Below are 27728 nucleotides of genomic sequence, written 5' to 3' on the forward strand. Positions count from 1 at the left end.
TTCACAATCGAATTCCATCTGCTGGTTGAATTACTTAGCATGGTGCATTTTAATACGCAGGATAACCGCTTGATTTAGAAAAATGGTAGTGAGATTAAAGTGCTTTCCAAGGTCCTTTAATGTACAACAGGTGCTAGGTACTTTACTCCACGTACAAACGAGGTACTCTGCCCTTTACTGGTGACACAGGAAATATAGTACGGTGACATGGATACAGGATATAGTGGTAGTGCGTATAGTTATTACCAGTCTTCACTTCTCCTCGCTTTCTATGCCAAGAGCGAATGCATTATCGCAAAACAGGCTTGAAAGTCCTACAAAAATATTCTGCCCCCCTGTACACCCCCACTCCCTACCTGCTGTTCTTTCTCCATCCGACCACGCCTGTAAGCCGCGCATAGCCATATAGGCGCTAACGCAGAATTTAAAAATATTCCGACGTCATTGTGACATCTGTGATATTATAGGGGCATTAAATAATGTCACTCACACGAAGAGGTGCTCCTATATTTGGAAGGTACACATTACGCGTAGTTCCCTGGCTGGTCTCCGAGTTTTCTCTTTCTTTCACTCTTGGTATTCCGCCTGGTGGACCTGTATCCCTGATTCGGTTAGCGTCGCTCCTAACTCCTCTCTTTTTATTTTTTACCCAAAGAAGAAAAAAGAATGTGACGACTGTGTCCTTCCAAAGCTGCAACTGCTCGCTGTAGCAGTTATAGACACGTGCTGATTTTTTTTCTCGCGTACCATTTTATGCAATACTTTGTGTATGATTCTATTGCCGTATTATAATCGCATTTCACAGCTACGTCGTTCCACTTGACGAATGCTTTTTCAATACTTAGGACCGACAAAAAAAAGAAAAAGAAAGAGAGAGAGAGACAGAGGTTGGGAGGCGGTGACGAAGATTTTCAGCGGAGGATTCAGGTAAAAAGATTGACTCGGACAAATCAATGAGTGGTACAGTGCGGGTACAGAGTATTTAATTCACAGTACTATATAGACGTATACGGGCCTCTGTGGAAATGGGCGTCCAAGTATGGAATACGATTTTAAAAAGTGACGAAGAGTCCAAGACCAGAATTTAGGGACACCTCCTCTAATGCACGTCCTGCCTGTTTGGTAGCAGAAGAACATGTATAAGAAAGCAATGATGAAGATGGAAGTCACTGAAAAGGTTAGCCAGCTGTAGGACTCGAACCCACATATTCGAATTTGAAAGAAAAGCATGGGGTGAGGAGGAAAGAAGATGGAAAGAGGCGTGGGCAGACCAGAAAAAGGGAATTTGTACATCAGTAATCGCGCGCGGGACTCGGCTATGGGCCTGTTTCACGACGTTTGGAGGCACTCCGAACCGTATTTTGCAGCGCCACTTGTGGTCGTGTAGACGGACGTTTTTCCGTACAGGCATGTATCACCTACACTGCTGCTCTGAAAAATTGAGACGCAAGGATTTCCACAAGAGAGATGACATTCCTGGTACGGCGGTAAGGCAGGGAACACGCCAAGACACGACCGTCTAGTGGGGACGCTCTAAACTATAAAGGAGGAGAGTTGGCGCTGCGGTCGCTGGATGAAACTTAGAGTGCAACAGGCCCATACAGCAGCAATTGCCCAATGCGGAATGAAAACGTGATGAGTCAGTTCTGAAAAATTTTACCGAGCTTTTCTTTGCTGTACTGCTGCACAGAATTCTGAGCTCCTACTCGTAGCGTGTGGAACTAGGTAATTAACGAGCGTAAAGCTAGTCCTGATCAATTTTTTGTTCCCTCTGTGAGGAATAAGGATGCCGTCGACGATGGCAAACTGTGGCACGGTTTCATGCTGTAGCAGGCTCCATACACTCTGTGATGAATAGTGTTAAAGTCATTCAGTGGAATTGTTACTCCGTTTTTGCCTCCCTTCCTGATCTTACCGCCTTAGTTTCTTCTCATTCTCCCGATGTGATTCTTCTCCATGAAACGTGGCTAACCCCTGACCGTTCTTTCTCTTTTCGTGGTTTTCATTCTTACCGTTTAGACAGGCCAGCTGGTAAAGGTGGTGGTCTGTTGACTCTTGTTTCTACTGCGTTGGTACCTTCTTATTCTGTTTTCTTCCGTGCTGCGAAGTCCTCGGGGTCCATTTGTCCTTGCCGAGTGGCGCCCTTTCGTTCATTAACGCTTACTATTCGCGGGGGTTCTTATCAGATTGCTCGATTGACTCTGCTGTCACTGAGGCATTGATGTCAGACGTCGGGCAGACGTCACTCAGGCATTGATCGGTTGACCATTGATCTTTCTTTGTGTTCTTCCCAGTCCAAGATATGTCTTCATGGAAGACCATTGATTCCTCTACCAATAGGCCATTTGAAAAAGTTCCAGGGTGCAGCGCGCGCCCTGGCAGGGCGTGCCGGGAAATGTTCTCTTCTTCTTCTTCTTCCACCACTAGGAACAGTGGCCGCCAGCCACACAGGGCGATTGGCCAGGGTTTGGTGCGGACTAATCTCTAGAGGCTCATGAGACCCACGGTGACATGTTAGTAGAAGGAAGCCATAGCAGAGGGGAGGGAGGAAGCGGGAGGTACAAGATGTTTCAGAAGCGGCCGCAGATGGTCAGAAAGGCGGCGGCTCTCGACGCTATTTCAAACCGCCACTTTTCGGTGTGGGAGGCTCCAAATGACAGGATGGCGTCCAGGGAGAGGGGAACCCCTTGTCTAGCCAGCGGCTGGGCAAGGTAGATAAGGCGGGAGCGGTCGTAGAGGGGGCAGTGCAGGAGAAAGTGCTCTACAGTTTCCTCTTGACCGCAGTGGACGCACGCAGGAGAGCGGCTGACACCCGCGCGGTGCAGGTAAAAGTTCAGTGGAAGGGCTAGACAGCGCAGTCGAGTCAGCAAGACTTCTACATGACGGGAGACGCAGCGGTCAGCCTGCCAAGCGTGGGAAAGATGGGCGTACCGGGCTGGCAGAGAGCGGAGAGCGGTCAGCTCCAGCAGCCTTCTATACCTGGCCCGCGTGATAGAGGGCAGGGGCGGAAGGACGTCAATGATAGGGCCGGAGAGGGAAATTTTTGCAAGGTTGTCCGCCAACTCGTTGGGAGATAGGCCACAGTGCCCAGGAATCCATGTCAGGACCACCTCCGTGATGTGGCTAGGACTCAGGGCCTGCAGGAGCTCGAGCCACTCGCTGGGGGGGCTGGCTAGGGCAGTGATGACCGACAGGGAGTCGGACAAAAGCAGGATCCTGGGAAATGTAAGGGGCGCCATTCTGAGAGCCAGTATCATGGCGAGGAGTTCGCTCTCGAACACGGGAGTGTAGTCAGGGAGGCGGATGGGGCAGTGACAGTCGAGCTGAGGGAAGACGACGCCGGCACCCGCTAGCTGAGCCGAGACCGAGGCATCTGTCGCGACAACAACGTGAGATGGGAACTGGTTGATGTGCGCCGAGAGGAGGGCTTCAAGCCGGGGAGACGGAGCGTAGGCAACGCCGGGCTGGAACGCGTCGGCAACTCGCAGGGCCATGGACGAGACCGGACAGATGGGCGCAGGAGGGGCAGTCAGAGAAGTATTCAGCGAGGCTAGAAGGGATTCGACAAAGACGAGCTGCGGGGTGTTGGATTTTCGCCACCTCCGGGCGATCCACTGGGCCCGATCCCTGAGAGACTGGTTCTGTCTGGAGGCTAATGGGCTCTGGCAGAGCGAGAGGAAGGTGTTCACAGTGAGTAGGCGGAACCGAGTCTTCAGAGGGGGAATGCGGGCTTCGGCATACAGCGCCTGGTTGGCCGTGTACTTGGGGAGGCCCATGCACAGGCGGAGGGCTCTCCTTTCTACGGCGAATAGCCTGCTCAGACGGTAGTCGGGGAGGTGCGAGAAGACGACACACCCAAACTCAAGAATTGGCCGTACGTAGCACTTGTACAGGAAGAGCAGGGTGCTCCTGCGCATACCACAGCGGGCGCTGGCGCTGCGGAGGATTGTGCCAATTGCTTTCGAAGCCTTCTGGCTTATGACTTCCACATGATGGTCCCAGTGGAGCATGTGATCATACCAGACGCCTAGGTAGCGCAGCAGGTTGGTCTGGCGAATGGTCTGGCCGGCAACATCCAGAATGATGGTCACAGCTCCTCCAGTCCAGTTGGTCTGGGGGAACACCAGGACTGCAGATTTCTGGACGTTCAACGTGAGGTGGACGGAACGCATCCAGGATGACAGCGCGAGGAGATATTCTTGCAGTTTCTCACGTAGCGTATGCAGCGATAGAGAGCTGGAGAAGAAGGCAATATCGTCCGCATAGGTCAGGGTGAGGACGCCCGGGTCGAGAGGTAGGGAACTCATCAAAAAGAAATGTTGTGCAAAACGACAGCGATTTGCTATCGTCTCCGATCGTCGTCGTCGTCGTGCTGGTGTATGCACCGTCGGTGTCGTTTGGCACAGCATTTCCCAGCATGCCCTCCCAGGGCGCGCGCTGCTCCCTGACTTTTGCAAATGGCCTATAGTGACCACCTTCCCATATACTTTGTGGTTCCTTGCTCTGCCTCACGTAACGCCTCCTTTCGGATCCTCAATAACCGCCGACTGCAGGGCCAGTTGACAACCTTTCTTCGGCAGACTGGGCATCTTACACACTGTCCTCCGTCGCCCAGTCCATCCAGCAGTCCTCCTTCTGCGTTACGAAACACACTGCATCGCCTTGTGCGCCTTGGTGGAACGACGACTGTGCAAAAACGTATAGGCACCGCAAGGCTGCATGGAAACAAGTACTTGCCAATACCTGTTTTGTGAACTGGAAGAACTACCAGTTTTGTAAAGCTTTCTTCAAGCGGTTCCTTGCTGCGGCAAAGCGTGACTTTTATTCGGGACGCAACACCTTCCTTTCTGCACCGAATCGTAGAAAAGCGCTTCATAGGCATATTACCTTGCTCCGCTGCTCTTCATCTGCCATCTCCTCAGACCTCACTATCCTCTCGGACACGGATTCTAAGGCGCGCCTTGAAGAAGTTGCCAAGGGTTTATCTTTGCGCTTTTTCAACGCTGTGCCCCTCGGTTCAGCTCTTCCGTCCCCTTCATATGTGGGCTATCATGATGTCTCTGCCGACGAGTTGGAACTTGTGGTGCAGGCCTTGCCTGGAACAGCCCCTAGACCCGATGGAATTTCTGCTGCCACAGTGAAATATCTGTGGGCCAAACACCGATCGGGTTTATTGGATCTTGTGGATACGTCCCTTCAATATGTATGGATTCCCTCTGCCAGGAATGGGGCGAGTACTGTCATTGTTAAGAAAGTCCCTTCCAATGGCCTTACGTTGAACAATATTAGGCCTATTGCTTTGACATCTGTGCTTTATAAGACTGTTGAGCGTATTATTAATCGGCGATTTCTTCCCCATGTAGAATCCTGTGACATTCTCAGTGCCCAGCGTCATACATGTTGTGCTACTGCAGAGGCTTCTAGACACTGCCGCTCCTCCGTATCTGCTTGCTTGGGTTGTGGACTTTCTCTCGGGTCGTACCTTTTTCTGTTCAGATGGCCGATTTATTTCCTCAGCGTACTCCCAGAGTGGAGGCGCCCCACAAGGCTCGGTTTTGTCTCCCATCCTCTTTAACATTCTCATGAGCTCTCTCCCTTCTGACCCTGAGGTCCTCACCATAACGTATGCCTACGACATTGCGTTCTTCGCTTCGGCACCATCGTTGCCAGAGTTGTACGCGAAGCTGCAGGCCCGTATGAACACTTTGTCTACGTAGTTGGATTCTGTCCATCTATCTCTCAACGTGGCTAATTAAGTCGGCTATTCTCGTCTTCCCGCCAGCTGCGGCCGTCTCTATCGATCTAAGTCTGTCCGTCAGGTGCGCCAGCTAAAGTACCTGGGTGTATGGTACGATGACGCTCTGTGCAGGTCCCATCACATTGACTGCTTGAGCGTCAAGGTATCGAAGGCTCTCAGCGTATTTCATCGATGTACAACATCAATGAAATACGCTGAGAGCCTTCGAGCCCTCGCATTGGTATGCGCAGCGCTACTCTGCTATATCTGTATTTATAAACTGTGCATCTGGCCTGCATTACAGTTCGGCTGTGCTCTGTTTTCCTCTTTACCTGACTGGCGCGTAAGCAAGCTATACCTCGTAGAGAGACGGTCACTGCGACTCTGCTTAGCGACGCGCTTCTCTCTGAGGCCAGTCTACCTTCACTGAAAGAAAGGTTTCGGTTACTTACTCTCTGTTGTTACCTTTCGCAAAGTCAACATCCCATTGCACTGGGGAATAATGAGTCGATGAGAGACTGTCGGCTTTGGCTAGTACGCCGTTGGCACCGTATAGGAATGCACCGCAGCTGCTTTTCGCCGAACAACTCCTCGCGCCATTGAGGATCTCTTTGGCGGGTGGGTGCGTACTTGGTCCTCGCCGGGATGACCCCTCGGTTCATATCGTTGACATATTTCACGCGGATGCCTTCCACCGATCACCCTACAGAGGACACTGACGGACCGCTTAAACCACTATGCGCAGTACTTGATCATTGCAACGGACGCGTCGGTCTCTGAGGAGCGCGCTGGAGCTGGCTTGTTTTTCCCTCAACTTGGTTTTCGGTTCGGCTCCCAGACCTTACCCCTCCGTTTCACAGCAAGTTTTTAGCTATGGCGCCCTTGCCCTCAGGAGGAAAGTTCCTCCCGCCTTCGAAAGGATTCTCTTGCTGTCGGACTCCCTATCCGTCATTTCAGCTTTGGCGTCGCCCTCAGGTTTGCTGCCGTCCTCTGTGTCATTGTTGTCCATTTCGGTGCATCTTGCCCCGCATCACATTCGCGATGTCATCATCACGTGGATTCCTGGCCACCGTGGACTCGCTTTTAACGAAACCGCTGACACCCTCGCTAAAATGTCCCTACCATGGGAGATATTTCCTCTTCTCCCAGTTCTTGGGCGTACTTCTGTTGCCAGGTATAGACGACTCACAAGCCTGTGTGTATTGGCATCGAGGCGGAAGACCAGTCACAAGGACTGGCTCCCATATAACTATCTCAACAAGCTAGGACTAAAACTAGAACTAGTGCAATGCCAACTCCTGCGTGTGAAATCACGTCACGTTAAGGAATGCTGTTCGTGCTTGTCGTCGCCATGCAACAGACAAAGACTGCGGAGAGTTGCGCACGGGATAACGGCACGAAGGAAAGTAATGCTTAGTAGCGAACAACGTACCTTCCATGCATTTCTTCGAATAGCACAGACGAAGTTAGCCGGCGTCTTCCGAACTCCATAGCACCGAGGACTGCTCTCTCCCTCTGTATAACTCTGCGAACACCCGCTCGAACAAGGCTTAGAACATGTGACGGCCCCCGAGCGCGACCGGCGTGTACTGCTATGCAGCGCGCAATCCACACTTGGTAGTTCATCTCTACGGCTAAGAGAATGAACTGCCGTCTATCCCGGATTGGATCGGGGGGTTGAAGGAGCGTTTGAATGGTGCTCCAGCGAATCTGTGGAACCCCATACAGCTCCTCAACTCTGTGCCACAAAACGTCGGGAACGAGACACTCATGAAAAGCGTGCTGCGCAGTTTTATGGCTAGAACAGAAAGGACATCGAGGCAATGCAGGCTGGCCAATGCTTGGCAAGTCATTGGCCAGGGTACAGACCCGTATCAAGAAACAAGCTTGCTGGCCAATAATGCACCAACCACAGCAAGGTAGGTTAGCCTAGTTATTGCCAAGCTTGGCCCAACCTTTATTTTTTGCTTGAGCATAGTTGGCCCATCGTTGCTGTTAATCGGTGGGCCGCCATCTAGCCGACTAAGGGCCGGCTACTGCCCAGACTTGGTTCTACACTGGCCCTGTGTTGGCCCCGTGCCTTACAGATCGGTTTGCTAGATTGGCAGTAGGCTGGTAGTATTAAGTCAGGCCGAGTGAGGCCAATGCCAGCTTGGACCCAACCTTTTTTTCTTTTTTCGCAAGGATGGCCGAACGAGTTTTAGGTCGGAGGAGGAGGAGGAGGAGTGTCGTTGGGAGGAACCCGAGAGGTCTGCCTGCCTGATTAGGCGGCATGTTTCTCGGGAAGGGAAAGATGGTGGACAGGAGGAAAGGGTGAAGTGGAAGACCGAGCGGAATCCGCTCGTGGGGAGGATAGCTGCGTCCATGGGCCGACTTCAGGGGAACTGTGCCGGCATACGCCTATTACACATCTGAGGGAAACCCAGGAAAAACCCCAGACGGCACAGCCGGCCCGCGGATTCGAACCGCAGACCTCCCAGTCTCCAAGCGCACGCGTTACCGCTGCGCCACCGGAGCTGGTTTTTAGGTCGGAAGCACACGTCGGTCCGGCATTTTGCCGACGTTATTTTTCCTCTTGGAATCTGTCTTCTTTGGGAGCCATCTTCACGGAAGCGCCCATTGTCATTATACAGGGTGTTTCACCTAAAGTGATAAATAATTCTAACTGGCGACGTACTCGCCGGAGGATTGTGGGACTTTCGGCAATTACCTTCTGGAAACTTTTGCCGTCATTTAGGAAGGCTTTGGACAATTTTTAATTGCGGGAAATTTATTTTCGTCAATTGAACTTTGAAAATAGCCAAGAGAACCTCTATTTCTTTTTTTGCAGAAATATGAAGTCCTCCACGGATAAGCGCAGACCCAACAAAAGCTATGTACAGTATCGCGACAGAAATAGTAAAAAAAAAAAAAGTAAAAATTACGCTTTAACCCCGCCTGCTTACTTTTCGCAAAGAAGCGCGCTCGAAATGTGCGTCTAGAGGAGGAAGTGTCCCTGCCTTCATAATTTTTTTCTTTTTGCCTTTTTTGTGATAAGACGGTTGTCCCCAGCATCAAGGTCAAAGCTCTCATCAAAAGGAAAGAAAGGTAAAGCAAGAGGGGGGTTAACACTTCCTCCTCTACCCGCATCTTCAGTGTGCTCTTCTTTGCGAACGCGAAATTTTAGACCACGAAGTTAACCAATAGATCTCTACCCGAGCAACGTCATCAGGACGTTGGTAGACAGACTGAAACCGAAACAAATCGGAAGGATAGGGCTGGGTTCCACGAACGGGCACTTGTTCGCTGCCTCCTATTCAAAGGAAAGTAGGACCGAAGGTCGCGTCCCTTTCAGAGACCACTGTAGAGCCCTCAAGACCGTGGCTTTCGGGCGCGACCTTGTTCGCCCCTAGCTTTGAGCGTAGTTCAACTCTACCAAATTGGTGGCGCTGTCGAACACTATTACGTCATTTGTTTACAAACAGGGAGAGGTCTACATCATGGACAACATATTAAACACAGTACAGAACACAACCACACCATTTCAACATCAATACTGCAACTTTAATTTATATCTTTAAATGTACATCACCTGCATATGGATAACAGGCATACTCTCTCTCTCTTTTTCTCAGTCTGCCTCTTTATGGTACACAGGTCCTTATTTATTTATTTTTCCCGCTCTGTACAGTGATCTGGCATATCAGACAAAGCTGGCCACCTAGCGGTACAGAGAAAGCTGCGTCTATACGAGTAATGACATTCTGCACCCCCAAATGGCTGAAAGAGAGTGGTGGCAAGCAAAGTCCAAAGGCTTGAGACGCCCACTACACGGGGGGGGGAGAAAGAGCTCCCACGTTGCCTACTTGGGGGGAGACCTCTCGAGTGCTATAACCACGGCAAGAGAGAAACCAGAAGAATGGACGCACGTTCCGGGATAAGTCTGCACTGTTTTCACTCATCTCACTCCAGTACCCTTCCGCGTCCCTCTCCCTTTTGGACGTAGCCACCGATGACAGTGCAAAAGTACGGCTCAACCGATGGGCTTTCCACGTTCGGTAACGTGAAACCTATGCTCCCTGAAGAATAACGGCGCTCTCCGAAATAAATTAAACCGATCCTAAAACCGAAACCGATCCTTTAAACCGCAAAGGACCCGAGCGCCCTCTCGACGCCTTTTTTCACAGCATCGAGTGCCAGCGGCTGCGTACCTGTTAAACGACGAACTGCCATTGTGCAGAGAAGAGGCTTCACGAAACGTTTCCTAGCAAATTATGAATATCCACGTATAACGTATAACTTACAGCCCTACAACGGCCCAGGGACCTCACGAATAAATGTCATTTAAAAAAAAAGAAAAGGACAAAAATGTAATAGCTTCGGAGTTCATCGCACGAACGTCCCTTTACACAATCTCGCACATCACAGTCAAAACATCAAAAACAATCAAAACCGGCAAGACGTCGGCCTTCCGTTGTGAGACACTCGCTCTCGAATGATGCTAATGTGCGTCCAGCAAGCTCCGGGGAGGGGGCAGAGTAACTCAACAGTATAACAACGCGTGAAAGGTGATATTACAAAATATTCGCCTACCAGGAACAAACAACAGGAAAGCAAAATCATTCATATTAATGATAACAGTCATCATCATAATCTCGGTGATAATTACAAAATTACATGTGTGGAGAGGATGAACCAAGGCATTGCATCTGTCCGAGACTAGTGGGCCACCCCTGCCTTGCCCGTCGTTTGGTCCGTAACACGTTCCGGCGGAACTCGAGTCTGGGCGACGAGGGCACACGGGCAGTGCAACGAGGTCCTTGGAATGCTCAATGTGGTGGCCGTCACCTTCCCTGCCAAAACTCCCACCAGGGCGGCGCCGCTCAGTACGGCCACTGACCCGAGGACACCTGGGGCCTGTCGGGGATTCGTGGTGGAACAGAGGGCACAGGTCGCCTGCACGTGCGCATGTGCACAAGGAGAGACACGCGAGCCAAGTTAAATTTGAAACGGGCAGCCAAGAGATGACATGGGGGAACACAACTTGATGAACAACACGATGTAAATGTGAGGTACGCTAATACATTACAGCCACCAGAAAAGATACCCCTGTAGTCAAGTAAGCGAGTCACTGAAGAGCAGAGCCGTAGCGACGGGGGTGAGAGAGGGGGGCAGACGCCCAGGCGCAAGCCCTGACAGGTTGGTTTCACAGTATAAAGTAGGAATGAAAAAAAAAAAAAATGAATTTACGGTCTCGACAGTGTAAGTGGGCGTTTTCTTTTCTTTGTTTACACGGCTTCTGACGGCAGTGAGAGAGGGTCAGATTAGCCCTGCTTCCTTCGTGACGGCTCTGCTGACATCTTTAGGAATACTGTTCCACAACAGCTGGTTACAAAAACAAGTGCTATTGTTTTGAATCCACCTCTTACGAGTAAAAATAAAAGGAACCATATTCCGCTTCATGTACACCTGCGTGTGGTGCGTCACCTCGAGTACATGTCCTCCAACACTGACTGCCACGTCTTAAGGCATTAGGGCTTGAAGTAACGTGACAGATAAAATGGCACTAAAGATGCAGCCCATGCCCGTGCACATAACTGCCACGACGTAATATAACCGGGAAAGATTATTTGACATACATTCAATCACTCATATACATACAAATCTGTATAACATTGCAGCACAACTGCAGCATCCCTTTAAACACTCAGCAGGTTGACACATTGTAAGCTGGATGGCACGACGCTCATGTTCAACGGCCGTTGCTTTCAATGAATCAACACAGCCTGCCCCTACGACATGATGTATACAACTAATATGCGCTACATGTACTGCAGCCTCTCCATGGTTCAATCTTGACAAAGTTCAAACATGGGTGTCAGCATTCAATGGCAGAACCAGACTATGCATACTAGGGAACGCTTGGCCTTCCTATTTCATGCAGCTTCACAACACTGGTAAAAGGGACGTTGGGGTCTCTAATGGGCTCCAGATGCTGGATCGTGTATTGACAAGTTCACGTGTACTAACTCCTCAGTATGGCACATAAGGAAGGAAGGACTAGCAATGTGCGAGTGACTGAAGAACTGAAGCAGCTCAGGGAAGATTTCACTTGCTGCGTGCAGCTCAGAGTTGGACAACATCTACACACATCAAACATTATGTACTGGTTAAGCATAGTGGTTATGCAATGTGACAGAGCAGGTTAATGTCCAGCACCACATTCATTGTGAATGCAAGTCAGGTGTAACAAATAAAGGAAAAACAAACTGTCTGAAGAGCTATAGTAACAACGTGGACATGCTGCAATAAATAAATAGAACCATGGCAGAGCCAATGAAAAGGACATGTTACACAAAAGTACTATTTATGCCACTTAGTTTAGAGAAAGACAGCTTTGCAAACTAGGAGCTGTATACAACGCAAAGACACCGGGAAGAGAGCCTTATGGGTGAGAATTCAGAATCCCATTGTTTCTCTCACGCTTGTCTGGTATTTGAAAATGTAGTCAATTTTCTTGAGGGAGTCACTCTTCTGTTCCCACAACCTCGCCTTAGGAAAATATACCCAAGAAAGGTCATGTCGCGTGAAGTTCATGCACACATCAAACACGTCCCTGATCTGACGTCCGCTGTACAACATGATTTCCCTTCGTAAACCTTACGGACCAAATTGTCCCGTCCAACTATCCCTTCTAAAAAAAAAAAAAATTTCTTTTGATCACACTGCTCTCCAATGTGCTGTTATCCCAGTGCACAATTAAGCCTTAACCAGTTCAAGCGAAAAGAAAACCTGTATGTATAGAAACGTGTAGCATTCCAAGAGACCGCAAGTGATGAAACTCAGGTTTGCTGGCTCAGGCAAATCTCTGAATCAAAACCGCTTAATTCGTACCCTTTCTCTCTCCATCGTCCTCTTCGGTGATCAATATCAAGCAATACGCTGCGCACATGTTGTGGCTATTTCACAGTTCCATACAGTCAGCGGGCCCCGCAGATTTCCTTGTAGCAGGTCGACATTAACACCGTTCCTCAACTAATCGCTTTCCACGTGGGTAATGGGCCGTGGAACTCTGCTCGGCTTCCTCACAACATCCGTCCCATCCCCGACATAAACCTCTGCCAAAATTTCTCTACGCCTACGCTGCTTCTCTCTCTCTCTTTCGGTGACGTGGGTGGAAGATCTACGATGGAGCCGTACTGCTGCCGTCTTAAATTCCGGGTAAATGAACATACACAGTCTTAGTTGTCTAATGGCTCTCTCAGCCATGTTATGTGGTGCGGGGTGGAGCCTCATTCCATGTCTGGCAGTATTTGAACGTTGTTTGTGCCAGAAATGTCGTACTGCTAGCAGCACTTTCCCCTCCGGGGTCATGGGGTTAACATGCTTGTCCACTGGCTGGTAGCGACCAGGATCTGTGTCCAGCATCCCTCTTCTTTTGAGGTCTTTCAAGATCACATGGATGGTCCTGATGGATATGCTTGAAACGAGGTGGCAGAAACGTGGCAATTTGAGTCGGGCAGTACTTCGTCGTCCTGTGAACCTAGTCGATAGGTACAAGAAGCAATGTAATTCCCCATGTACCGGGTCTCACGTTGTTTCCACAGGGACCACACCATCCAGGCTGTCATGGTAATATTCTAGGATGGTGTTAATTAGTGTGTCAGGGCTGTGGAGTTCTTCTGGGGTTATTTCCCATGTTGCAACCTCCCATGTTGTTGTCGAAATCAATATGCAGAATGTGATAAGGAAAGAGGGTATATGCTTACTAGTGAGGTGATTTGTCTGCATGTGCTGCAGAGCTCTCGAGGACAAGCTCCGATTCATTCAGAAGCCATCCAAGACTTGTGATCTCATGATGGGAGAGAGAGAATTTCTGATGAATAACTGTTGTCTCTCTCAACTTAAGAGTCATGGTGGACCCAGAGATAGGAGGCCATCGAGGCAACTCAAACTTGGGGTAGGGTTGAAACATACTCAGCAGGCATCTCTCTCTTGAGCACACAGTGTGCTCAAGCAGACATAGTGTAAAAACTCAATCTGCTTTCGTCTACAGTACGATTGCCACTATCCTCCGTCCTTGGTATCGCACCTTAACCATCGTCCATTCCAACGGTTGTTTGCAGAACCAGTCATACATCTGAACTAGGACAGGTCTTCCGTACAGTACAGCAATTTCATTTAATGTTCGGTTAATAATGGTGCCAATGCTGATGTCCCCAAACATACTCTTGTCATTCAACACGACCATAATGTAGTGAGCATTTTGATTAACTGGATGCACAGTCCCAAGCTTGGTCTGCAGGTGAGTCTGAGAGCCTTCTTTTATGATCTGTTCTGTCTGTTCAGTTTGATTTGTTCTGTTGCCTCCAGGGGCAATTACCAGGAAACGGCTGACTGTTGGAAATCGATGCCTCTGAGCTATCAGCTTGTGCACAGCTCTTTGAAGCAAGACAACGACTTTAGCGCCATACTAGTCCTGTCGATCAGCATCTGCTTCTGTGGCAAGCTCCTTTCTTGAACTCTGCCGTTGGCCCACTCTACCGTTGGTATGTGTCCTGGTGGGACTGCAAAATTTGAAATTTGTACAGATTTCTGGTCCTTTTGCTTGGATATAGTTCACAGTTTTCAACGTTGTCATCAACAGTCATCCAGTTGTTCTTACTCCAGGCACACTCATCCAATGCTATCATTGCCTGGCAGGTTTGTCCACGTTCCATCCTAGGCTTAGGATTTGCCACTTTGGCCACAACAGGTTGCAGTCTTCATAGTGATTCCTGGTTGGTTGTTTCTTGTGAGGACAGCAGTATGGTAGGCCATCATAGAATTCCTATTCAAACTCATTCATCTACGTATTTACCATGGCACTTTCTTTGCCCAGAGCCTCCTTCGACAGTGCTTTTACCCTTTAAGGTGGCATAAGGCAACCATATCAGGTGTGCCAACTGCCTTGAACAGTGTCACGAGGTCCTCTCCACCTTCAGCATTCCACCCACATACTTCCAGGCCTTCCATCTCAGTCGGTTGCATGAAAATGTAGTCCTCCCCCCCGCCCGGGACCAAATGTGAGGACGCTCTGGCTTGGCTGTTGCTGGTTCAGGTAAAAACCAACCAACAAAATCAGTTTATTTTGTCCTTCTCGCCTTCCACTTTTCCTCGTTGTCTCAAGCACTACACAATAATTTCGAACCAGGTTTGATATAGTGAGCCTTGGAACAACAAGCAAGCCCAGGGCTTGCCCCTATCAGGCCTTCTTTCAATGGTCAGCTCCTTCCAGTGGTCAGCCACAGCCTCTCACTGACCTACGCTAAACCCCAGTAAATGTACTGATGTTATGACAGTGACATTAGCTAAAGGTGCATTGCAGTGTTCTGGACATGCTCACTAAGAACGGAAACGAAACTAAGATTCTTACTCTAAAAATCCTATATTTATCTGTTCACTCATCCTAAATACATATATAGTAGCACATCCAAATACGTCTCTATTTTGCCTTAGTTATATGTACGTACTTATCTGCATATTCGTATGTTAGGATTAGATTCACATACACACCATTTTCTTCTGGTGGGGGGTATAAGTAAAGCAGCACACTACATCACGGGAATGGCAAATTCTCAGATGGCATGCAAAAGAGCAACAAAAGCTCCACATCAAGGCTTCATCCTCGTCGTTCTTGACAACAGATCACTGCTCGGATGATTGTCTGGTGGAGGTGCCCAGCTGGCAAGACCAGACTTCAGAAAACTGAGTGCAGCCCGCGGTTGCACGGTTCGAGGCCCAGATGAGACCAACAACATGAACTGAAGCAATCGTCGAAACAACAGCACTGCCCCCTGCAGTTCAGGCCTAGAAACGTGTAGGCGCACCTACAGCTGCTCCTGTCCAATGTGTTCTTGTGACACATTGGGCACAAATACTTCCGTACTAACAAAATTTCCTTCTGAAATGTACTTGTGGCAAAAATTTTGTCAAATATTTCATAGAATTACATGTTACAGGTACAGGTAAGGCTGGTGTAATACTTTAGCCTTAACTGCTTAGTCTTGCATCTTATCACAGTCTTTTATTGCAAGCTTTTACTTTGAAATGCCAGGATAAGCATGGCTTCACCCAGGCTTTCCGTATGCGTTCCAAGTGCATATGACTGCCCTTCGTGCTGCCTAAGTGCCTGCCTGTGTCAGTTTCTGCTAGGCACTTCAGGCCCTACAGATAAATGTCTACCGTACAAACCAGAATATAGGTTAGGGTTTTATTAGAAAAAAAAAAAAAACGGGCATGGAAAACTTATAAGTTAGTCTATGGGAGAAGCTTGGGGTTGCCATCTGGCAACATATGCGATGTCATGAGATCAATGCAACCTTCTCTCTGGATTCGGAAACGGTATGCAGTCACTTTTAGTTTGTGCTACACCCATCTTCATTCTGACAGAAACCCTTTAAAGATCTCATCCGTGAACAGCGTAATGATTGGATGCCTCATGATAATACGAAGATGCCAAGAAGCTGTCATACACGATGATGGCTGTTGCACTCAGCTGTGTGTGATTATTAGAGCACCGATAATGATGCACTAAAAGCTCTCAAAATATACATGCAGCTACGCACTAAAAATCTTCTAAATATGCAGCACAAAACTGAATGTATGCAATGTATTCCCTTGTTCTTGATATGAAAGCAACGCGTCAGATGCATATTTAACTAAATTTCAGATTTTATTAGGGACCACACAGTAAAGTAAAGCTGCATTCGTGAACAGCACACAAGAATGAAGACTTGTGCAACAGATATTAATCATGCAGCTGAACGCTCCGCTTTTGTCACTGCACCACGGGTTAAAATACGAACGCCGTCCTTCTTCATAATGGTCAAGAAAGTGGTGAAGGCGAAGTACGGCCTATTGACCATATTCGTGCAACGCGCGTACTCCGACACCAGGCGAGGGCACGAGCCTTCAGCGCCGAGCTGGAAAGGCGGAGGCTGAACATCACACCCACCCCTCCTAAACGTGCAAAAACCTGACCTGAATTTTCGCGAAAGGGGACCCAAAGCCTTCCCGAAACCAGCAATACCCTGCACGCGATCATACGAAAATATGAATTGCTCGATTGGAAAAACAAGAGAGTGGAGATGGTGCTACCAAAATATGGTAAAATATGCACTATGCATACATTTCCATTCGAATCATGCCATAGCGAGCAGAGCATGCATTTCTATGCAGCACGGGGTCCTTCTAATTGGCCCGAGAATAAGACCACGTGCGTTTTTCAATCATCTCAATACAAAACCATATTCAAAAAGAAAGAAAAAAAAAAAAACATGCATTCGCACGAAAATCTGCGCTCTACTGATTAGGTTTCATTTGCACAGGCTGCATTTTCCCAAGAAATTGTGCTGAAAAGCTTCAAATAGGTATTTGCAAGGAAAATCTGTTACGGGCGAATGACTATACAAACTGTTGACGTCCCAGTGAAAGAACCGAACCTGGACTGGTGGACGCATATTTGCCTTTTTTTGTTTCGTAATATCTTTGTACAGTACATCATTCCACATTCACTCTTTCTTAATTATTGCGTGCAGCGTACAAGTGGATATTTCTGCCTTTGTTTCCTCTTTAGAAAACGGGGCCCATAAACCGGTTTATACGGTAGTAAGGTAAGTAAGTAAGTAAGCAAGCACTTTTAAGTAGTGCCTGTTTAAAAACAATCCTTGCTTCAATTCCTTAAGGGTTGTTTCACCCATGCTTGAACTTAACACATACTCACAAAACACGTAACAGTGATAGATTCGGCCGGTTGGTCCCAGTTCATATTGCAATAATAGCACCCAAGACGGACTTGAGGCAAGACAACACAAGAGCACGTTTATTTCGATCGAATTGCCGTTATCTCCTCTCGTGATCATCCTCACCGGGGTGGGGGGGTGCTCGATCAACGTTTGTATGTATCAGGGCAACCGAGAGTCTTGGGGAGGTTAGGTTTGTGGTTAGAAAGCAATAAATCTCGGGCAAAAAGCCGGCTCTCGTGCTGTCTGTTCCCCTTGCTTTGTCTTGCGCTCTGTTACTGCAGTACGCACAGACAGACACAACACGGAGAAATAAATACTGCATAATGTTGCAATCAACAAAAAAAAGACAAAAAAAATGAATAAGTTTACATAAAGAACACCATAACTGTGACACTGGCTGCCATGTAATACATAAAGGAAAGTGCAGCACTTACAAGCGGAGTGCTGTAGCAACGCCACCTAGGTACAGAAGGCCTCCTCAACGCCCTCTCTCACTCCTCCGCACATAGACACAAAGTCAGAATGTCAGCCAATTGCCACAGGCAAATTTCAAGGACAGGCTCTCTGCGGCTACCAGTGGCTGCCCATGCGACTCGTGTCGGCTCGTCTGCATAGCCACAGCCACCGAGGGCACGGTCGGCTCTTAGAGGAGGGCTCTTAATTGTTACGTCACATCACTCAAGCGATCAGGCTTTGTTTATCTAGGTGGTGTTGGTCGTGGTAAGAGAAGACAGTAGACAACCTTGCATGCAAAGCAGTGACAGCATGAAAAGCACTGCAGACACAGTGTGGGCGGCTAGAGCCATGCAAACACCAGCTGCCATAAATGTTTCGTCTCAATCCAATCCAATCCACCAGCTGTCAGCAGGCACCTTGCGTGGAAGACGCGCATCACCATCATAGGCTGCCTTCAGATCATTTGTGTCACACTCGCAAGCGACGACTAACATTGTTCAACTTTGTAACAGCACTCCAAATGTAACACTTTGTATATCGGAACATTTTAAACATGGCTAGACACAACAGACGGTATGAGACACTGGACACCTTTGTATCTTCTACAGAAGGCTATCTGAGATGGGGAATATCCAGAAGAACGAAGAGGTGGAAAAAAAAAAAAAAAAGAGCACCGAGGCTACACCGCTATAACGCAAAGGCAAACCAGGTGCTCTAATGTGGTGTGCTATGTGGAATGCTAAGAGATGACCAAATTTCAACCACTTGAGATGATTTGTTGACAATCCATCTTGGAGGGGGGAGAAAATGTTGCTACAAGGCTCGCAGACGTCGCGCAGCAATTTTACATCCAAATTATTTCTAACGGTATACATTCCACACTTTTAAGATATTCCCTCAAACCTGCACTTCTTTGAGGTCGAAAGACATGCCTCATCGGGGGCCTGGGGATCCGGCAGCCTACTGATGCTATTGCATACAAGTTTGTCGAGAGCCAATGACGCTAATGTACTCAACTAATTCCAATATTCCGAAAATTTTCTCAAAGTGTGCTACTGTCAAGCCACGGCAATATCGTAGAGTAAGGCAAAAAAAAACTCGAAGGCAAACACACAAAATACAGCTTGGGACAAAAGTTTACGGAACACAGGGTTGCCGCATTGGTCCACTGGAGCAAAACCTTAGCAGCAAGCAGGAGCGGTCAAACACGCCGAAAGATGGATATAACTGCCAGTCACCCATTTCTTGTTCGATCTCTTCCTGGTAGCTAGCAGGGGGCTGCTCCGACGAACCGATATGGCACAGCCGCATTCTGTAAATTTTTGTCTCAAGCTGCACCTAACCCCAAGCTGTTTTCTGATGTTATTCTGCTAGTGTCACATGTGTGAATGCACACAGCCCATTAAATACTAACAGAACATTGTATAATCCACTTTGAATCTCAGCTTACATAGTTTTAAGAGGCTTAAGGTAAAACCATACCATTGCAGAACTCTGTACTTGGATAAATTTAGATAATCATTTTCAAGAGCTTGCAAATGCCACGCTGCAGAAGTATTCTCAGGGCCATTTAGGAAGGCTTTGGCAGGAGTAGTAGTAGTAGGCTGTGCTCTGTCGTACACACTCTAGTTTATGCAGATAGAACTGGTTTAATGGAAGGTCAGAGCTCTTTTAAAGGGCCTCGCCCTTAAGCGCAACACGTGGTAATGTTAAGAACTGAGCCTGTCAAAGTGCAAACTCTGCCACCTGTACAAAAGGTGAACCCTGAGTACTTTGCACTCAGCACAGTCTCTTGCCATCTTGTACGTTCTTTAAGCTTTCCTTTTCTTTTCTACAAAAAAATCTGTTACTTCACACGTCACTGTTTAGTTTTAACCCCGTCTTAGAGCTCCTAACATAAAGCCCATCTTTTAAAGTGCCACTCCGGACTTGGAACACACAGCGTTTATTTTATTTAGTGCATGAAAAGAAGCTGCCTCGAGGATTCTATACGCGAAATTTCAGTCCTGTTTACGAACGCTGCGCATTTTCGTCAATTTTCGAAGATCTGCCGAGCCTCCACAAGTTTCGATAATGCGAGGAGCAGCGGGTGACGTAATCACGAGCCCAAAAATTGCAATGATGTCACGTTGCGGAGAGGGCACTCGTTTCCTAGCAAGAAGTCAAGTGACACTGATCGAAAGAGGGGGAAAATGGGAGAGATGTCTTCTCCCCTCTTTGAATTTTCTCGAACGTCGGGGCGCTCTGATGATGAGTCACGTGGGGCTCCGCTAACGGAGCGCAAAAAGTGAGCCCTGTGGAAGACGCCAAGGGCAACAACGTTGCCAGATGATAGCCGAGCGCTCCGTCAGAGCCTAACATGACGTCAGAGTTTTCAAAAATAAAAACTGAATTTCTCTAGCTGTCGCGTCACGAGCCACGTTGACATGAATACGACACGAGTGTATCTATTACAGTTGTAGAATCAAATCCACTCATGTAAACTGGTTAATTTGTCATGAGAGCGTTTCGTATTCAATCCGCTAAACAGAGGCGGGATCGAGACGGTGGATGCGCATGTAAACAGACGCATATCGAGGGAAGAACAGAGGATTACGGGAAGCGGCGTTCGGCTGCGGGCTAGTTGCGCCGTCTGCTACTCCTAGTCAGGATGACAAAATGGTGATATTGGGGAGTTCTCAGTCACGCTCTATTTTGGATATGTAGGGACAGGAGCACCAGGGCTTGAAGCCGTAGAGCAGATTTCATTCTGAAGTACTCTTGAAAATGGGCCGTAGACGCAACGTTTTCGATGTTTTGACGTTCGAAGCGAAGGTAGCGGGACACTGGAAACGGCGGTTTTTGCGGAAGTGCTCCCCTAACTTTCCGACATGACACAGCGTGGCGCCATCTGCGGTCTGGACACGATGCGCATCCACGTAAACAACGTCGTACCGTCTTCTCTCCGATTTCGACACGATTCGACATGCTTGTCTCGTACTCATGTAAACGTGGCTACGTAGAGCCAAAATATTTTGCCAAGAATGTGAAGCGAGACCACGACCTACTAGATTATAACGACCATGTCAGGCGCACCCCTCCCATGCGCCGCATTTTTGGAAGGCAGCGGTGGCGCTTCTGATCGTCCCAGTTATTGCTTCCTCAACTTCTACAATACTTTGTACTTCAGCTTACCTTAGTATTTCTGTACAAGCAGTGGACTTCCACAGATGTTTCATTCTGAGGTTGATTATTATCATCATTCTACGCGTTTTCATAGGAGCTATCGCTGTCGTCTGCTACGGTTGTCGCACATACGCTTCTGCGAGTTCAGAATTCAAATTTCCATCGTCCAATCGTGCGCCAGTCCGCCAGGGCGCGTCAGTAGCGCCCCTGGCGGATCGTGCGGGCAGGCTCCTCATAGGGTTTGCTGATTGTGACATGGTCGTTATAATCTAGTAGGTCGTGAGCGAGACAAGAAGATTTCGGCAAGATAACTCCGCTAGGGTTCCGAAGACACGAGATTTAGTCCGTAGTGGCACTTCAAGCACGCCCCAACCAAATAAAAGACGCGACAGACCCGAAAACACAGACGTGCCCTCCCTACTGCGTTTCAAACGAGAAATGTTTGCCAGCTCGAGAAAATACTTGCTATGTCCCAGGCCCTTGAGGAAAGAACGTTCCTGTCAGGAGGCATGTCCCCCGACCCGCCCGCAAACAGAGCAACACGTGCAGCAGCCGGGGCAACGCCCGACCGTCGCCAGGTTCCCGTGGCCCATGGTACGTGCCGTGGTGCTGCACATCTGGCAGCCCTGTGCAAAGCAGTTGGAGCCACAGAAACGTTGCAAGCTGGGGGACTTGTTCATTTGTTGATGGGCATGCCGAAGGCGTCCAGCATCATGTCTGTGGCCGCCTGTGCGACGCGCGGCGGCACGCTCGGCAGCGACCCACGCCTGCCCCCCGATGAGAGAGAGGCACAGACATGGCGGAAGAAAAAGAGAGAGAGAGGGGGGAGGGAGTTGTAGATAAGGTTAGAGAGAGAAGATGAGAGCGAGGAGAAGGGTGTAAGAGACTTACCACCGTATCCACCCCCCCTCATCACCAGGGACCCCCCCTACAGTCAAGTGCGCTTCAAAGGACAGTCTTATTGCTTGAGTGACTGCGTATTCACACGAGCGACATCCACACGGAAGATTCTAGCGGAAGAAAAGACGAAAACGCTGCTCACAGAGACCAAGTTCCGTCCCACGTTATGTTGAGCATTCACACGGTGCGTTGGGAGTGGCGTACCGCACACGACACTTGGCAGACGACACCGTCAGCGTCTTTCCCGTCGTCTGCTACGGATGTCATCTTGTGGCTGTGTCGCAGGATATTCCCCACAATTAGCAGTGTACATGAACACTGGACGTTGAGCGCTCGCGCTCAGAAAGCTACGACGTTTTTTGCGTCTTCCGCTTCTACGGGTGATGTCGCTCGTGTGAATACATGGTCACGCAACTCTTTCCTCTTGACTGAATAGTCCCAGAAACTCCACAACAATGTCGCCACACTCATTTCTCCGTGCGAAGCTCACCTGGGATACCCCAGGGCTGCTGGAAGGTGGTTCAGCACACCCTTGAGTGAAAGGAACATTAAAGGAAGGCACTGCGGTAGCGTGCACTTCGAGAATCAGACCACTCAAAGTGCACTAAGGACCCCAGCCACGGAACGAGAATATGGAGGAAGGAAGGAAGGAGAGGTACCCTCAAAGCACACTATGCTCTAGCCTAAGGATTCCTGAGGGAGGAGCAACAACATAGAGGAAAGGGTGGGCCCTCTGAAGCTCTCTACACTCTACTCTAGGGATTTACAATGGCAGGGCAAGAATAAGGAGGAAAGAGAGGTCCCCTCAAAGCGCGCCTTAGTCTATGTATCATGTATCATACCTTAGTCTATGGATCTCCGAAGGCGGAACAAGCATACGGAGGAAAGAGAGGGCGCCATGGAGCACACTATGCTCTAGGGACCCCTGAGGGTGGGGCATAATATAATAATAGAACAGTGGCAGTTAGCAGCAAGTACATGCATGACGACAAAGCACACAAAAACTAAGTGCAGCAGTAGCAACAAGAGAGAAAAGTGGAAGTAAAACAGCAGAATGATAAAAAATTTCAAGCACCCAACAATATTTCCTCTGTAGAGAAAAGGAAAGCTGTGGAGAAAGATATGATAAGGTTCTGCCTTCTTGTGCAAGTAGTAATACGATAAAGTAACAGGGCCACAAGTTAAAAGCACAGAAACAGAAGTGCAACAGAAAAGGATACGACGCCCAACAGGTATTTGCATCCCACTCCAAAATAGAGTCAATGCTTGACATAACAAACCACACTACAGCTAGCAGACATAGAGAAAGCAAATGAAACATCGTTCTTGAATTGACTTCAGGAACACTTCATTAAGCACGGGGGTCGATCAGAATGCAGCAAAAGCAAGGTTCACACGTAGACGCCAGTCATATATCTCTGTTTTCTGACGGCCCTATGAATGTAGTCAATCTATGTCATAATGAACTAGATGCTCATACGCAATGTGTTAGTCAACTTAAGTTGAGGTTGCTAAAGGAGGATCTAAAGGGCAAAGCAATAAGAAGCACTAAGGGTATTCCAAAGGCCAAATAACAAGCGAAGAGTTAAACTCTTGCCTGAATCGTCCAAATTGCAGTGATGGCCACTAACTACTTCTACAGTAGTTTAACTATAACTACTAACTACTTTGTGATTGAGTAGTTTAACTAGTAGTTCAACTACTTTTCGGGGGAGTAGTTAAAACTACTTTTTTAACTACTGCAATGTAGTTTAACTACATCTATAACTACTTAACGTTGTCCACCAACACCAATCCCTTGTATTGTTCTTGGACACCTAAATATGAATCACAAGCAATAATAAATTTTGGCTCAAGCCATTGCTACGATCGTCAAATACAAAGCTTGCGGCGGGATTCTTTTTGTGCCTACGCGATAAACTAAGTTGCAGAATTATTTCACAGCAAATCAAATGAGGCTTCACTAGACAAGCATTACGAGTGAAGATTTAGTACACATGCATGACACAATTGCTCTGCACCTTCGTTCTCATCAAACAAGTAGCTCAAGGTAAAAGTCGGAAGCACAAACGTGCCGTAAAGCTTGTGGCAAAATCGGAAGTAGTTGGCGCCTTCAGCAACCTAACTACTGTAGTTAACTACTTAAAATAGTAGTTTAACTAGTAGTTGCCACTACATTTCTGCAAGTAGTTGATAACTACTTTTTAACTACAATCAGGTAGTTTAACTAGTAGTTTAACTACATGTAGTTAACTACTGGCCATCACTGCCAAATTGTTTATATGTGCGAGCATATCAAGTGCTGCAAAGTAGTTCAGTGATTCGGTCATTGTTCGCACACGTCATGGTAGGGTACACCATGGCGCCATACATGCGTGGTATCATGGCCAGTAAAGGTCATCAGACACGAAGAATAACCTCAGTGCTGATATTCGCAACCAACTGTACGTACCTGCTACTGGTCACAAATTTTTAAACGACCCTGTTTTCTGATGTTACTGATCGTACTAACAGACATTAAGGGCAATCAAAACGTGCAAGGAGGCCACACCGGGCAATGAGACTGTTAGTTACTTAGCCGACCGCAACTCAAAGCGGCACGGTAGCGCCTCTCGTCACGTTGCACCATGATGCACACATGCTCTAGAGAGCATCAAACTGCCTACTAGAGCCCTGCGGGGATGAGATTTTTGGCATCCGCATCCGACCCGCATCCGCGCACACCTTATCCGCGTCCGATCCGCAAAATCCTGAAGTTTCGTAGGGCGTGTAAAGACCGCAGGAATCATATGTTGGTATAATTTCGGATGCCTCCATGCTGTCACGGAAGGGCTCATGACGACAAGCAAAGGTGAACCTTTCAACAAACGCGATATGGAGAGACTTCTGCAACGCGTGGAACGCTACCTCGCCGGTGCTCGCGTCGTTCGAGACGCCAGAATGCCTCCTCTCCCGTCTTGGCCGTGCATGGTCAAAGGTGAACCCGAACATGCGCTCGCTGTCGGCGCGCAACAGAAAGAAATTGCTGATCGAAAAATTACAGCACACAGTATATCCGCATCCGACCTCGAGCCATCCGCATCCGATCCGCACACCGCAGGAAGTGCTAAATTTTCATCCGAATCCGCAAGTATCTTGCGGATATCCGCATCCATCCGCGGATGGTGCAGGGCTCTACTGCCTACCTCCATTTTACAAGCAAATTATAGATATTCAGCGTATGCTGTAACGCCTGTTGCAATGGGTTTACAAGAGGCAAGCCGTTAAGCTACGTCACCGACATGAAACTGCCCTTCAGCTGTTTTACGGTACTTTTAAAGGGGGGGGACCACTACGACAGAGACTGAGCACAGAGAAAAAGTAGAAACTTCGGGCACTCACGAAGGCACAAGGGGTGCCGGGAAAGCGGCACTGGTAGGCCTGGGTGGGGCTGTCGGGGGAGGACGCACTCCCCCGTCGGGGCGCGAGGGAACCGTGGGGGCTGGCCTCGCTGCTGCTGGGACCGGGGGTGGTGCCCGGGAGGATCCCACGTTCCTCCGGGGCCCCCCCGGCGAGGGAGGGGCCGGCCGTGGGGAGTCCGGGGTCTGCGACATCCTCAACCAGTCGTCTTTCACTGGAGGCGGAGTGGGCTGGTAGACTGTTTGCATCGACACGTCCCCAATAATCCGCAATGCCTCCTTGCAGGCGTGGTACATCCGCAGCAGCTCATCACGCTTCCGTGCCTCTTCCACACTCTCTTCCATCAGCTGAGACTGCATGTGCGACGCATTTTGTTAGAACGTTTCACGCGAAGGCGTATGAATCGGCTCACCTGATCTCCAGCTGCGTACAGAGAAGCGAGCAGCTCCGAGTAGATGAAATCTTTTGTCTGTACAACAGAAGGAAACAAAAAGATGGCCATTGTATAAGTACGTAATGTACTCTCAGGGTGTCCACTAAACTGTAGCTTTCAGCTACATTTTGATATAGATCCTTCATAAAATGGACCATTTATTGAGAAATTAGTAAGACTGTCCCACTTTTCTGCTTCTGAGCTTGTTGTGTTGGCATACCGCTACTCACAGCAACGTTGCCGCTCAACCACTCATGAGCACTCGCGATTCGTGACAGCACTTGTCTGCGATTTTCCCTGACTTCATCTGCCTCTGTGGCAAATTCCCTGTTTTCCCGGTTGGTGGACACCCTGACTCTGCCAGCAACTCGGAATACACAAAGCAGCGTCAGTTTTCGTGCGCTGGATGCAAACCTTTTTTCGAGAAAACAAGAATCTTGGCCAAAAGGCAAGGTGCAGTATAGCGTGTTATGTTGGGTGGCACCGGAGATCGAAAGGATCGGCAAACCGTCAGTTGTAATAGAGCAATAAGTGGAAAAATTGATTGGTGGAAAGGAAACCAGGGACGCCGGACAGGTATCTTGCATGACAAGACGGTGAGGATGAATGCAGGTCTGAAAGCAGCGTTTGTTCCAAAATAAGACTTGGTTGGATGCTCAGTGCATGCTCAGGTTTTGCGTCGCCTTTTTTGCCCGTCCCCTGAAGCTGTCCCCTGTCAGTGCAATCACACACAATCGAACTAAGATTAAAAACTACAGTTGATCACACATCAGCTTGTGCCAGTTGAGATCAACTTTTCCCAGCTATGTACTACATTCCCCCCAAAAATATTAGTCAGCTGAGGGTATTACAGATCAACCCAAAAGTAGGTAGCTTCCTTATGTATCTTAAAGGGTATGAGACACTTTTATAAATGTGGTTCAGTACATGATAGACACATTGTACTGCACACCTAAGGAAAAAAGACGTACTAAGGAAAAAAGAATTATTCTTCTACAAGTAGTACTTAGCGAGATACAAGCCCTCGCACTCCCGAGCAGGCGCAGACGTCAGAGACCTCAGAGTTGTCATTGGGAGCCGTAAGGACTATCCCTGCGTTTGCTGACCAAGAGTGAGGGAAGCTCCGCCTTCTGGATGCGAGCCAATAGGAGCACGGGGACAGGGTTGAGCCGTTGATTTTTATTAAATTAAAGTTTGGTGCATCTCGAACATGTGCTGCCATCTCGATACAGTGTCGCACACTAAAATATTTGCGAATTCGGGCGCAATACAAATCAACGGGTAGTCCTGGAATTCTACAAAAGGTGTCACTGACGAGGGTAAAGCAAGGAGAACACGCCAGTACTTCTGTTTTGACGATATTTTACGCCGTTTCTGAGCAACTTTCTCTATTGTCTTGCGCGGAAGTGATTCCCCCTCTAAGACCATCAGTACACCAAGTGTCTAAAAGTAACAAAAAAATATCTGCTCACATCATTAATCGTGAGATGCATGATGATCTTGGGCACAAGGTCTCGGAATGTCTTTGTGACAATGCGCATGTAGGAGTCCACCAGGTTACGGATGGTCTCCACTTGGCGCTCCAGCTGAGGGTCCATGGAAGAGGCAGCGGCGTCCGATCCACTGTCCGAGGAACTCTCCCCATCCCCTGCTGCGCTGGCTGCTCGCTCGGGATACACTCCAGCACGCAGGAAAGACGCCTTCCAGGAATCCACCTCTTCCTGGCTTTCGCACGACAGTTCCAGCTGCTTGTAGTCCTTGTATACATTCCTGCGATGCAGAGGCAGTCGTAATATTGAGAACCCGTCTCTAACTGCGGCCAGGAAGATGCAATTCAATCATTAGGAGATGCTGCACGCGTCATGTAAATATA

The 27728-nt window shown here is 48.5% G+C and overlaps 2 protein-coding genes across 6 annotated transcripts in view; both read right to left on the reverse strand.

Annotated features, from left to right (window-relative positions):
* Window positions 1-2570: 2570 nt before the first annotated feature.
* Window positions 2571-4307, reverse strand: LOC135369413 (uncharacterized). The gene has a single exon (XM_064603006.1). It carries the CDS (start codon window positions 4305-4307, stop codon window positions 2571-2573), a length of 1737 nt encoding a protein of 578 aa, XP_064459076.1.
* Window positions 4308-9258: 4951 nt separating this feature from the next.
* LOC135368176 (dynamin-like) overlaps window positions 9259-27728 on the reverse strand; it is a 67251-nt gene continuing 48781 nt past the window's right edge. The window contains exons 15-18 of one of the 5 annotated variants that reach the window (XM_064601301.1): window positions 27328-27625; window positions 25835-25891; window positions 25405-25775; window positions 9259-10672 (exon numbers count right to left, since the gene is read on the reverse strand). In XM_064601301.1, the coding sequence (XP_064457371.1) occupies window positions 10600-10672; window positions 25405-25775; window positions 25835-25891; window positions 27328-27625 (799 nt within the window). In that variant the 3' untranslated portion in view covers window positions 9259-10599. Of the gene's footprint in view, window positions 10673-21428; window positions 21891-25404; window positions 25776-25834; window positions 25892-27327; window positions 27626-27728 lie in introns of those variants that run through there. The other 4 variants (XM_064601299.1, XM_064601300.1, XM_064601302.1 and 1 more) reach the window with 4 other exon arrangements.

Source organism: Ornithodoros turicata, chromosome 9 (genome assembly GCF_037126465.1).
Source record: "Ornithodoros turicata isolate Travis chromosome 9, ASM3712646v1, whole genome shotgun sequence".
Lineage (NCBI taxonomy): Eukaryota > Metazoa > Arthropoda > Arachnida > Ixodida > Argasidae > Ornithodoros > Ornithodoros turicata.

Coding starts and splice junctions, on each gene's coding strand:
- LOC135369413 (XM_064603006.1), bottom strand. CDS start 4,307: ATGAGTTCCCTACCTCTCGACCCGGGCGTCCTCACCCTGACCTATGCG.